This window comes from Rhinopithecus roxellana, chromosome 19 (assembly GCF_007565055.1).
Source record: "Rhinopithecus roxellana isolate Shanxi Qingling chromosome 19, ASM756505v1, whole genome shotgun sequence".
NCBI lineage: Eukaryota > Metazoa > Chordata > Mammalia > Primates > Cercopithecidae > Rhinopithecus > Rhinopithecus roxellana.
Window position 1 is genome coordinate 75969096 of NC_044567.1, and position 12478 is coordinate 75981573.

General features: G+C 50.8%; 1 protein-coding gene across 1 annotated transcript in view; it reads left to right on the top strand.

The window, feature by feature from the left end:
- The window catches only part of MRC2 (mannose receptor C type 2), a 66402-nt gene that overhangs the window by 31756 nt on the left and 22168 nt on the right, over window positions 1-12478 (top strand). The window contains exons 2-6 of the mRNA XM_010380078.2: window positions 5202-5603; window positions 6752-6925; window positions 7071-7235; window positions 7373-7486; window positions 8012-8155. Coding sequence (XP_010378380.2) covers window positions 5202-5603; window positions 6752-6925; window positions 7071-7235; window positions 7373-7486; window positions 8012-8155 — 999 coding nt within the window. The remainder of the gene's footprint in view (window positions 1-5201; window positions 5604-6751; window positions 6926-7070; window positions 7236-7372; window positions 7487-8011; window positions 8156-12478) is intronic.

Consider the following 12478-nt stretch of genomic DNA (forward strand, 5'->3'; position numbering starts at 1 on the left):
GGCAGAGGACCCAGAGATTAGCTGTGGCAGTTGTCCTAGGGGTACTTTAGGAAGCTCACTTTGTCCTGCCCAGAGAGTAATCGCATCCCAGTGCTGTTAGAGGACAGAGGGACAGGGTCCCTGCCCCAGCCTACACTCCCACGCTGGTGTTTTGAGCATCAGTGACAGGAGCTGTGCTCCTGGCTGTTGGAACAAGGAGCAGAAAGATAGGCTGGTTGTTTGTGATTATTATCTAGGCATGAAATTTGTTCATTCATGCATGTGTTCATTTGTTCCTTCAGTATTCAAGCATTACTCTGTGTCAGGCAGAGCTCTAGGTGCTGGGGAAGACAGCACCTAGTGGTGGAGAAGACAGGAAACAAGAGCGTGTCAGATAGCGAGTTCTGGTTCTGGAAGTGGCAGAGTAGCTTTTGTCAGTCTAACTCTCTGGCCAAGAATGCTTATAGACTAAGGGGAAAACATAAAATATGGTGATTACGGTGATTTGAAGGCAGTGGACAGCAATTAAAACCAGACAGATATACAGAGGAAAAAGTCCTTGAAAGTAAAAAGTAAACCTGGCACATTTAACCAGCTTTTCCCTGAGCATACTGCCTGGTTTGAGGAGCTAACACAGAAAGTGGCAGTTTTACTGGTTAGAGCTTGGGGCCACTAGAAAGGCTAACACTGAGAGGGAAAATCCTGGAAAGGAAGGAGCCATAGAAATTCCTTCTACAGATTCTCCTTAAATCCTTGGTGACTCCTGAACTGTGCATTTTGCAGGGCAGGGCTCTAAGCAGCCCAGCAAGAAACAGAAGCTGCGAGGCAGAGGTTTCAGTTGCTACCTGGTGCTGAGGAAACAGACTTTAAAATTTAAGTTCCACCAAGTTTGAGGGGCTTAGTAATCACCTAAGGTTTTCTTTCGAAATCCCAGAAGGGCCTCACCTTATGATTAAATCCAAGGTTAAGAGCCACATCTGAAGACTAAAGGCAAAACTCAAACAACCCCGCCCTAGCAAAGCTTAAAACCAAACCTCCACAGGAGCAAGGTAATCCACTAGTAATTTAACTGCCTGCCATAACAAAACCCAGCATTCTTTATAGGAAGATTTTTTTTTAAATCCAGATTCCCTTTAACATATCATCCCTGACGTTCCGTATACAACAAGAAAGTCCAGACTCTTTATGACGTTATCCACAATGTCCAGCATATAATAAAAATTTGCAGATAGTAGGCAGCAGGAGAAGATGACCCATAAGCAAAAGAAAAAACAGTCAGGCCGGGCGCAGTGGCTCAAGCCTGTAATCCCAGCACTCTGGGAGGCCGAGACGGATGGATCACGAGGTCAGGAGATCGAGACCATCCTGGCTAACACGGTGAAACCCCGTCTCTACTAAAAAATACAAAAAACTAGCCGGGCGAGGTGGCGGGCACCTGTAGTCCCAGGTACTTAGGAGGCTGAGGCAGGAGAATGGCGTGAACCTGGGAGGCAGAGCTTGCAGTGAGCTGAGATCCGGCCACAGCACTCCAGCCTGGGCAACAGAGCAAGACTCCGTCTCAAAAAAAAAAAAAAAAGAAAAGAAAGAACAGTCAATAGATGCAGACTCACAGGCAACCCAGATGTTGAAAAAAATCAGATAATAAATGCCATGAAGAGCATTATAATCAAGTGATATGATAGAGAGTAACTGTGGTCACTTTAAGATTGGGAGGCCAGGAGGGTCTCTCTAAAGATGTTACCCTTTTTTGTGGTTTCAAATGTGAAATGCCAGGTAGAGGAAATAATGCACAGCCCCAGAGGCAGGAAAGAGCCAGGCTTGTTCAAGGAAGAACAAGGAGGTCAAAGGGACTTGAGCAAGGTGGAGTAACAAGATTTGAGATCAGACCATTAGACAGGACCAGATCATGTTAAATTGTGGCTCATAGTAAGAGGCTGAATCTCACGTGAAGAATGATGAATCATCTTTGAAGTAATTCAAGCAGGAGGAGGACTTACCTGCCTCCTGGTGTTGTTGTTTCCCTTTTACTATGAGTGAGGCTGTCATTTCAAATTTTTTAAAATTTTTGTTTATTTATTTTTTTTGAGACGGAGTCTGGCTCTGTCGCCCAGGCTGGAGTGCAGTGGTGCAATCTCGGCTCACTGCAAGCTCCCCCTCCCGGGTTCACACCATTCTCCTGCCTCAGCCTCCGGAGTAGCTGGGACTGCAGGCGCCCGCCACCACGCCTGGTTAATTTTTTGTATTTTTAGTAGTGATGGGGTTTCACCATGTTGGCCAGGATGGTCTCGATCTCCTGACCTCGTGATCTGCCTGCCTTGGCCTCCCAAAGTGCTGGGATTACAGGCGTAAGCCACCGCGCCTGGCCATCATTTCAAATATTTAAAAGGCAATTGCACTTTCTTTTTTTGCTTTCTATTCATATCTCTTCTTCATTTTCTGCTGCATTGTTGATACTTTCCTTAAATTTCATGTATCTAGTTTTTTGGTAGAAGCTCTGCTTTCTTTTCTTTTCTCTTTCTTTTTCTCTCTCTCTTTCTTTCTCTCTTTTCTTTTCTTTAAGACTAGTAAAGTCAGAAAGGAGGAAAGAGTAGAACAAAGAGTTTGGTCTGTAACTGAATGTAAACAACCAATTGAGATAACTCACCACTTTTGGACCCGCCAGAAGCTCTTTTAATATTGTGGACTTAACTGTTTGCCTCTAATAAGGTACATATATTTTTGTCATTTATTTGAATTTTGACCTTGCTGATGGCATTATATGTTGCCATGAAAAAAATCTTTTTTTGGGAAAAAAGTTCTTATGCCATTGAATTCATCACTGTTGTCTATGACCTTCAACACTCCAATAATATTTTTAATTTTTTTCTAGGACTGATTTATATCTTTAAAAGATTATTCTAGGCCAGGTGTGGTGGCTCATGTCTGTAATCCTAGCACTTTGGGAGTCTGAGGCAGGCAGATTCCCAGAGCTCAGGAGTTCAGGACCAGCCTGGGCAACATGGCGAGACACTGTCTCTTTTAAAAATACAAAAAAATTAGCCAGGCATGGTGACGTGTGCCTGCAGTCCCAGCTACTCAGGAGGCTGAGACAGGAGAATTGCTTGAACCTGGGAGGCAGAGGTTGCAGTGAACCGAGATTGCGCCACTACATTCTAGCCTGGGCAACAGAGCCGGACTCTGTCTCAAAACAACAACAACAACAACAACAAGATTATTCTGACTGTTGTCTTCGGAGAATGGACTATAGAAGGATGATAAGATCAGCATGGGGGAAGAGAGAGAACTTGAGATTTGGACCCAGGAGACTAGAGTCACATTTCAGCTCCTTCCTTTAACAGTCTTATGACTCTTGTCATCAAATTCCTTCACCAGCCTCAGCCAATTTCTTTACCAATAACATAGCATAATGCTGACCATTTATAGTCTTCTTACTGTGCCAGACCCTGTTCCAAGTGCTTTACATGTATTATCTCATTTCATCATTACCAGAGTCTTAAGATGAGGAAACGGTATAGAGAAGTGAAGCACTTTGCCCGAGTCCCATATTCAGTGGCAGAGCTAGAATCGAAATACTAGCTGGCAGGCATGGTGGCTCATGCCTATAATCCTAGCACTTTGGGAGACTGAGGTGGGTGGATCACCTGAGGTTGGGAGTTTGAGACCAGCGTGACCAACATGGAGAAATCTTGTCTCTACTAAAAATACAAAAAATTAGCTAGGTGTGGTGGTGCATGCCTGTAATCCCAGCTACTCAGGAGGCGGAGGCAGAATTGCTTGAACCCAGGAGGCAGAGGCTGCGATGAGCTGAGATTGCACCATTGCACTCCAGCCTGGGCAACAAGAGTGAGACTCCATCTCAAAAAAAATAAATAAATAAAAAATAAAAAAAGAAAAGAAAAGAAAAAAGAAAAAGAAAATAAACACTAGCAATCAGATTCATCACTTCAAGACATGAAAAGTATCCTGGGGAGCTAGTGACTAGTGGATGCAAAAGTTCTTTGGAGATTGGATGTACTCCATATGTGTGTTGTGTACGTAAGTGGCAGCCAGGGAACAAGAGGAAGGTGATAACATGTGGATGTCCCACAGATCTGGGTTTGCTTACTGGCTGTGTGACACTAGGAGTAGGTCACTTCATATCTCTAAGACTCAGTCTGTCTGTCTTTTCTTACCTTCCTTCCTTCCTTCCCTCCTTTCCTCCCTCCCTCCCTCCCTCCTTCCATCCATCCATCCCTCCCTACCTCCTTCCTCCCTTTCTTCCTTTCTTTCTCTTTCCTCCTTCCTACCCTCCCTTGCTCCTTCCTTTCTTTTTCTTCACTGAAACATAACTCACATATAGAATTTACCCATTCAACTCATATACTCATTAAAACCTATATTTAATTGGGATTTAGTTTATTCACAGAGTTGTGCAACTATCATGACAATCTAATTTTAGAACATTTTCATCATACCCCCAAACTCTTTAGCAGCCACTCCCCATTCTCGTCACCCACAGGCAACCACTAATTTGCTTTCTGTCTCTATGCATTGAAGCCTCATTTCTTATTCTGTAAAGTGGGTGTGCTGTGGTGCAGGGGCAGGTTGGATTTCCCCAGTGACTTCTACAGAGGGCGCCTGCTCAGCGAAGAGATAGGTGGAAAGAGGAAAAGTTGAGGAAGCCAAAGAGTTAAATTGCTGTCTAAAAATTAAGGCATGAAATAGTTCAGGGGTGCGGTGAGTGGTTTGGGAAGATTCAAAGAAGGAGGAAAGGATGGCACCAGTGCAAGGGGCAGGGGGAAGGGTGAGATAAAATGCCTCTGGACCAAAGAAGAATTTTGGCAGAAAAACCACGCCATATAATAGAGACTGAGATTGAAGTTGCAATGTGGTGTGTGGTGTATGGTGCAAATGCCTCCACCGCTCCTCATAAAATCTTCAGAAAAGTATACAGGTGACATGCGGGGTGGGAGTTGGGTTTGCTTTTGAGGGTGGTACAGAGGACTGGGTCCTCCCTCCAGGTGAGCAGGGCTAGAACAAAGGTGGTCCTGCAGGCCTCTGCCTCATCTGGCCACAGGGGCATAGCACTGCCACTCATTTCCACCTCAGAGGGTTGGTAGTGAGGACTGAGTGATTTAACGTATGAGTGAAGGCTCATGGTAGGTGCCTGTCAGCCACACTGGTCATCAAGGGCCAACCAGGAGAGCCCCTGTGATGCCTTCGTGTCCTGCCTTCCCTTCCAGAACCCAACGTCTTCCTCATCTTCAGCCATGGACTGCAGGGCTGCCTGGAGGCCCAGGGCGGGCAGGTCAGAGTCACCCCAGCTTGCAATACCAGTCTCCCTGCCCAGCGCTGGAAGTGGGTCTCCCGAAACCGGCTCTTCAACCTGGGTACCATGCAATGCCTGGGCACAGGCTGGCCAGGCACCAACACCACGGCCTCCCTGGGCATGTATGAGTGTGACCGGGAGGCACTGAATCTTCGCTGGCATTGTCGTACACTGGGTGACCAGCTGTCCTTGCTCCTGGGGGCCCGCACCAGCAACATATCCAAGCCTGGCACCCTTGAGCGTGGTGACCAGACCCGCAGTGGCCAGTGGCGCATCTACGGCAGCGAGGAGGACCTATGTGCTCTGCCCTACCATGGTGAGGGGCTGCTTGCAGGCGAGAGGGTGGGGTCCCCAGTGCCCAGGGGACTGGAGCCATGAAGGACAGATTCCTGGTGACAAGGCCTTTGGCCTCTGTGGACCCTTGGCAGTCACATCTTTAATTATAATAGGAAGCATTTTTTAATAATTAAGAAAATTAACTTCAGGCCAGGTGTGGTGGTGCATGCCTGTAATCCTGGCACTTTGGGAGGCCAAGGTGGGTGGATCACTTGAGGTCAGGAGTTCGAGACCAGCCTGGCCAACATGGAAAAACCCCGTCTGTACTAAAAATACAAAAATTAGCCAGGTGTGGTGGAGCATGCCCGCAGTCCCAGCTACTTGGGAGGCTGAGAAAGGAGAATCACTTGAACTCAGGAAGTAGAGGTTGCAACGAGCTGAGATTGTGCCACTGCACTGCAGCCTGGGTGACAGAGCAAGACTTTGTCTCCAAAAAAAAAAAAAAAAAGAAAGAAAAGAAAAGAAAAAAAAAAAGAAAATAAAAGCTTCAAAGCATTTAATTTATTTTTGTAAAAATTGCAAAATACATGCTTGTAAAGTCTTCAAATAGTATACAAGTATATAACATAAAATTAAATGAACATTTCCTTCCCCCAGGCCCACTCTCCAGGGGAAACCCCATTGTAGCCCCCATGGTGTCTTAATGCCTGTCTTGCATGTGGTGAATGGGGCCAGAGTCACCCAGTGAGGGGCTGGCCTCTTGTGGTGGACAGCCCCATCCTGGGGGGCCTTTCCTGGGAGACTCCCTGAGTTCCAAGATAGAACTTTGTGGGGACACAGAGCCCATGGGCTGGGTAGCTGAGCAGAGAATCCATCGGGCTCAACCCTCTGTGGATGACTTGGAGGCTCCCTCGCCCAGCTGGAGTTTGAACGGGCATTAGGGGTACTGGGGAGCCCCTTCCCAGCCCTATGAGGTGTGCAGTAAGACTTCTCTCTGGTTCCTGGGCTGACTCAACAGCAGAAGGAGCCTTAAAGCCATTATGGGGTGCCATTGCCCCTCCCACGTTCTGCCGACCCCTGCGCACACCCAGCTCCCTGGGTTTTAGGGGATTTCTCCTGAGGCTGGAGGGGTGGGGCAGCCTCTGGTGTCCAGATGCCAAGGGCCTGGCCCTTCTCCACCCCCCGCAGAGGTCTACACCATCCAGGGGAACTCCCACGGAAAGCCGTGCACCATCCCCTTCAAATATGACAACCAGTGGTTCCACGGCTGCACCAGCACCGGCCGCGAGGACGGTCACCTGTGGTGTGCCACCACCCAGGACTACGGCAAAGACGAGCGCTGGGGCTTCTGTCCCATCAAGAGTGAGAGCGGGGGGATCCTAGAGGGAGGCTGGTGCTGAGGGCCCGGGCCCAGGATGAGACACTGCTCCCTCCCCTACTAGTGCAGCCTTTTGGTGGGGGAGGGATCCCGGAGGGGGCCTGAAGGAGAGGGCTGTCGTGGTGGCAGGTAACGACTGCGAGACCTTCTGGGACAAGGACCAGCTGACTGACAGCTGCTACCAGTTTAACTTCCAGTCCACGCTGTCGTGGAGGGAGGCCTGGGCCAGCTGCGAGCAGCAGGGCGCGGATCTGCTGAGCATCACGGAGATCCACGAGCAGACCTACATCAACGGTGAGCCGGGGCCTGATTGCCTGCTTGCGCCTCTGGAGGGCCCCGGTCCTTTCAGCTTGGGGGCTGAGGACAGGGCGATGGGAGGGCGGGAGGCTGGGGCTGGGGGTCCTCTGTTCAGTGTCCCCCCTTGCTGTCAGGCCTCCTCACTGGGTACAGCTCCACCCTGTGGATCGGCCTGAATGACTTGGACACGAGCGGAGGCTGGCAGTGGTCGGACAACTCGCCCCTCAAGTACCTCAACTGGGAGAGTGGTGAGGCACAAGGTTGGGGGCGCAGGGCAGCTTAGGAGCCCCGGGGGCTCTTGGCCTCCCATGGACTCCTCTCCTCGTGTCCTCCTGCAGAGGGGCAGTGTGGGTGGGGGAAGCATGGACCTCCACCCGCCTCCCCGGATTGCGCCCCCCTAGCTCATCCAGAGCGGCGCTGCCCCAGGCCTCAAGTCTTGGTGCCAGCCTCCACTCACCTCTTTAGCCACCACTGTGGGTAGCGGGCGCCAGCGCACCCAGCAGCCTGGCCGGGGAGGCGGGGGCGGGGCTGGTACTTGCTGCCCGGTAGAAGGTTCAAGGCGATTTGCACCCAGGTTAAAAAGCAAGGAGGACTCCGTGGTCTGGGGCGGAGCTGGAGCTGAGCCGCAGGCTTCCGGAGCTGAGCACCAAGCTTCCTAAACTGGCTCAGGCTTCCGAGGGAGCAGAGGGAGGTAGGAGGTTCTGAGCTGGGCCCCAGGAGCCACGGTGTGAGCTTCTCTCTCCTGGGGTGCTGGCGCCCTGCCCTCCCCACAGACCAGCCGGACAACCCCAGTGAGGAGAACTGTGGAGTGATCCGCACTGAGTCCTCGGGCGGCTGGCAGAACCGCGACTGCAGCATCGCCCTGCCCTATGTGTGCAAGAAGAAGCCCAATGCCACAGCAGAGCCCACCCCTCCAGGTGAGCCAGGGACTGCACCACAGGGTGGGGAGGGGCTCCCAGGGCCAGGGACACAGCCACAGAGCTGTGGCAGGCCCAGCCTCTCCTCCGGTTACCACCGCAGCACAAGGGGACTCTGATCCTCTGACTCTTATTTCATTGTTCAGTTAAAGTCTGAGCAAATTGGAATATGTCATTAATTCATTTGGGGAACATGTGCTGAGATCTGTGTTAAATGCTGGCAATACTGTTCCCTCGTAGAGACCACAGTCTGCTGGAGGTGACAGACATCTCAATGCACATTTAGACTATCCCAGGTCATGATTATAGAAATATGGATAAGTGTTGGAGGAGCATAGAGAAGAAACTGATTCAGTTTCTGAGAGTTAAGGAGGGGTTTATGGAAATAATATTTGATTTGGGCCTTTCAAATTGAGTGTAAGTTTAAAAGATATAAAGAGGTGTGGGGGAAGGGCATTCCTGGCAGAGGGAACAGCATATGCAAAGGTATGGAGGCTTAGAAATACACTGCAGCGTGAGCGGAGATGGCACCACTGCACTCCAGCCTGGGCGACAGAGCAATACTCCGTCTCAATTAAAAAAAAAAAATACACTGCAGCTTTAAGGGATGGTGAGTGATGGCCAGGCACAGTGGCTCACACCTATAATCCTAGCACTTTGGGAGGCCAAGGCAGGAGAATCGCTTGAGCTCAGTAGTTCGAGACCAGCCTGGACAACATAGTGAGACCTTGTCTCTGCAAAATATTTTTTTTTTTTTTTTTTTTGAGACGGAGTCTCGCTCTGTCGCCCAGGCTGGAGTGCAGTGGCCGGATCTCAGCTCACTGCAAGCTCCGCCTCCCGGGTCCACGCCATTCTCCTGCCTCAGCCTCCCAAGTAGCTGGGACTACAGGCGCCCGCCACCTCGCCCGGCTAGTTTTTGTATTTTTTAGTAGAGACGGGGTTTCACCGTGTTAGCCAGGATGGTCTCGATCTCCTGACCTCGTGATCCGCCCGTCTCGGCCTCCCAAAGTGCTGGGATTACAGGCTTGAGCCACCGCGCCCGGCCAAAATATTTTTTAAAAATTAGCTGAGTATGGTGATGCATGCCTGTCTACTAGGGAGGTTGAGGTGGGAGGATTGTTTGAGCCTGCAAGGTTGAGACTGCAGTGAGCTGTGCTTGCACCACTGCACTCCAGCCTGGGCAACAGAGCAAGATGATGAGACCCTGCATCAAAAAAAAAAAAAAAAAAAAAAAAAAAGAAGAAGAAGAAAAGAAAAGGAAAAGAAAGAAAGAAAAAAAGAAAAACAAATGGATGGTGCCTGTTGCAGTTTGGGTGGAGTATAGATTCTAACCACTTCAAGTATGGTCCTCCAACCAGCGGCGCAGCATTCCCCGAGGGCTTGTTAGAAATGCACAGTCAGGCCCGCCCCAGAGTAATTTAATCAGAACCTGCATTTAACAAGATCCCCAGATGATTCATGTACAGGTACAGTTTGGGAAGCCCTGGCTTAAAGGGCATGGTGAAGAAAAGGCAGGTTGCAGCCAGTCTCTGCAGGGTCTTGGCTGCTGGGCCAAGTTTGGGTGGGGCCGGGTAGGCTGTGGGGAGACTTTGCAGGTGTTTAAGCCAGGGAGCGTCTGGTTCTCGTTTGTGATCAGAGACAGCTTTAGGGGCCTTGTGGAGGAGTTGGGGCAATGGTCAGGGTCTGCTTTGGGGATTCTGCCCCTTACTGCTGTGTGGCCCTGGGCAAACAGCTTAGTCTCTGGGGTGCAGAGTCCTCATTGTAAATGGAGAATAAAGCCAACCCCCTCGCAAGGTTGTTGTGAGGAAGGCCGGAGATCTGGCCCGGCACAAAGGAGTTTTTCTGTAGTTGGCTGTGGATGTTTACTATGGTGTAGATTGGAGGGGCTGTGCAGTTGCCTGGGAAGCTGTGGGGTGGTGAGGAGACTTTTACAAAGAAAACATGGCAACACACACACACACACACAAAACAAACAAACGAACAAAACAAAACAAACAAAACACTAACCACAGACAGTAAAGAGCTTACAGATCAAAATTTCTGCTCCTGACCATGGAAGTCTTGCCAATGATCAACTCAGGACTGTTTTTGCTTGTTTGTTTGTTTTTTGTTTATTTGAGACAGGGTCTCACTCTGTCACCCAGGCTGGAGTGTAGTGGTGCCATCTCGGCTCACTGCAACCTCCGCCTTCTAGGCTCAAGGGATTCTCATGCCTCAGCCTCCTGAGTAGCTGGGATTACAGGCGGGCGTGACTACCTCCCGCCTAACTTTTGTATTTTTAGTAGAGACAGGGTTTCACCATGTTGGCCAGGCTGGTCTCAAACTCCTTACCTCAGGTGATCCGCCCACCTCGGCCTCCCAACGTCCTGGGATTACAGGCGTGAGCCACCGCATCCAGCTTTTTATTTATTTATTTTCTGAAACAGAGTCTCACTCTGTTGCCCAGGCTGGAGTGCAGTGGCACAATCTCTGCTCACTGCAACCTCCACCTCCCGGGTTCAAGCGATTCTCATCCCCAGGTTCAAGCGATTCTCATGCCTCAGCCTCCCGAGTAGCTGGGATTATAGGCATGCGTGCACCACCACGCTCGGCTAGGTTTTTTTGTTTTGTTTTGTTTTGTTTGTATTTTTAGAGATGGGGTTTCACCATGTTGCCCAGGCTGATCTTGAACTCCTGTCTTCAAGTGATTCACCCGCCTTGGCCTCCCAAAGTGCTGGGATTACAGGCGTGAGCCACGGCTCCGGCCTGATTCAGGACTGTTGACCACTGCTTTATCTCTCATTCCCTAAGAGGCCAGGAGCAGAAGCTTGAAACGTCAGCAGCCCGATCTAAGGCACCCCCATCTCTAGCTGGAGGGAGCCTTGGGCCCTAGCCCAGTCCTCCCAGAAGCAGCTTTCTGAAGGAAGGGACCCGCTGGGAGGCCCGGTGTGAGCATGCCTAGCCTATCTGTGGCCCCTCACCAAGTCCTCTGTCCTCTGGGTGTTCCCGGAACTGCAGACAGATCCAAGATCTCGGATTTCCGCCCCTCTCCCCAGCCCATCTCTCTCTGCACGAGGCATATTCTACGCAGGTTCTGCTTTCCCGGTCTCATCACTTAAAGTCCTGTCATTTCGAAGGCAGGCGCCGTCGTGTCCCCAAAGCATCCACATTTCCCAAGCTCCCTTCCGGTCCCTGAGGCCCCTGGGGTCTCAGCAGCCACTAAAATCCGCTTGTCTGGGGCGCCAGCCTCAGGTCTTAGCTCATTGGCTAACAAGAGATGATTGACAGGTCCCGAGCCAGAGAGCGAGCCCAATCGGGCTCTCAGCCCGCCCAGCTTTGCCGGGTCTCCAGGAGCAGGTGTGGCTGGACCACTGGAATCCCAGTCTGAGGCCGTGTTCTAGTGGGTGCGTGCTTTCCTGCCCGGCTAGGCAGAATCCTGCCCGAGACTGACACTGTGGGTGGTTTGGTGAAGTCTTGTTTTCTCTTGCCAAGACCAAGTAAGAGCTTGTTTGCCTCAGCTGCCCTCGGACCCCAACCCCTAGAAGGTGAACCTGAAAGGCACGGAAGTCGCGGCAAGGGAGGGCCTGGGACGGGTGGATTTCTCAGCCCTGGGGTTCAGGGTTAGGAGTTTGGAGGGGGAAAAGAGCAAGAGAAGGAGCCCCAGCTGGGGGATGGGGCCGATCTGCAGTGACTTTGAGCACCTCCTAATGTTCTCGGCTGCCCACCCACCAAGATCTCAGATTCCTCCTGGGCCTGCCTGGGCCGCATTAGTGGCTCAAGGCCCCGTTTCCCGATTTTCTCCCTCCTGGGCTGCCCAGACCTGCACAGAGTGGGTGCTCAATAAATGTTATTTGAGAGAATAACAGTGGTTCCATTTACTAGGCAGGGTGGCCGCAAGCCAAGCTTGAATCTCATAGCAGGAAACCCCATTTACAGAGGAAGAAACTGAGGCTCATGGGGCTGGTTTGTCCTGACTTTCTACCCATCGTTTATTGACTGATTGATGCATTGATTGAGATAAGGTCTTGCTGTGTTGCCCAGGCTGGAGTGCAGTGGTGCAATCATGGCTCACTGCAGCCTTGACCTCCCCGGTCAAGTGATCCTCCCACCTCAGCCTCCTGAGTAGCAGGATCACAGGCGCACATCACCATGCCTGGCTAATTTTTTATTTTTTATAGAGATAGGGTCTCCCCTTTGTTGCCCAGTCTGTTCTTGAACTCCTGGGCTCAAGCAATCCTCCAGCCTCAGCCTTCCAAAGTGCTGAGATTACAGGCCTGAGCCACCATGCCTGGCCCACCCATTGTATTCTGAGAGCCACAGCCAGAGGAACTGTTCTGTCCTGGG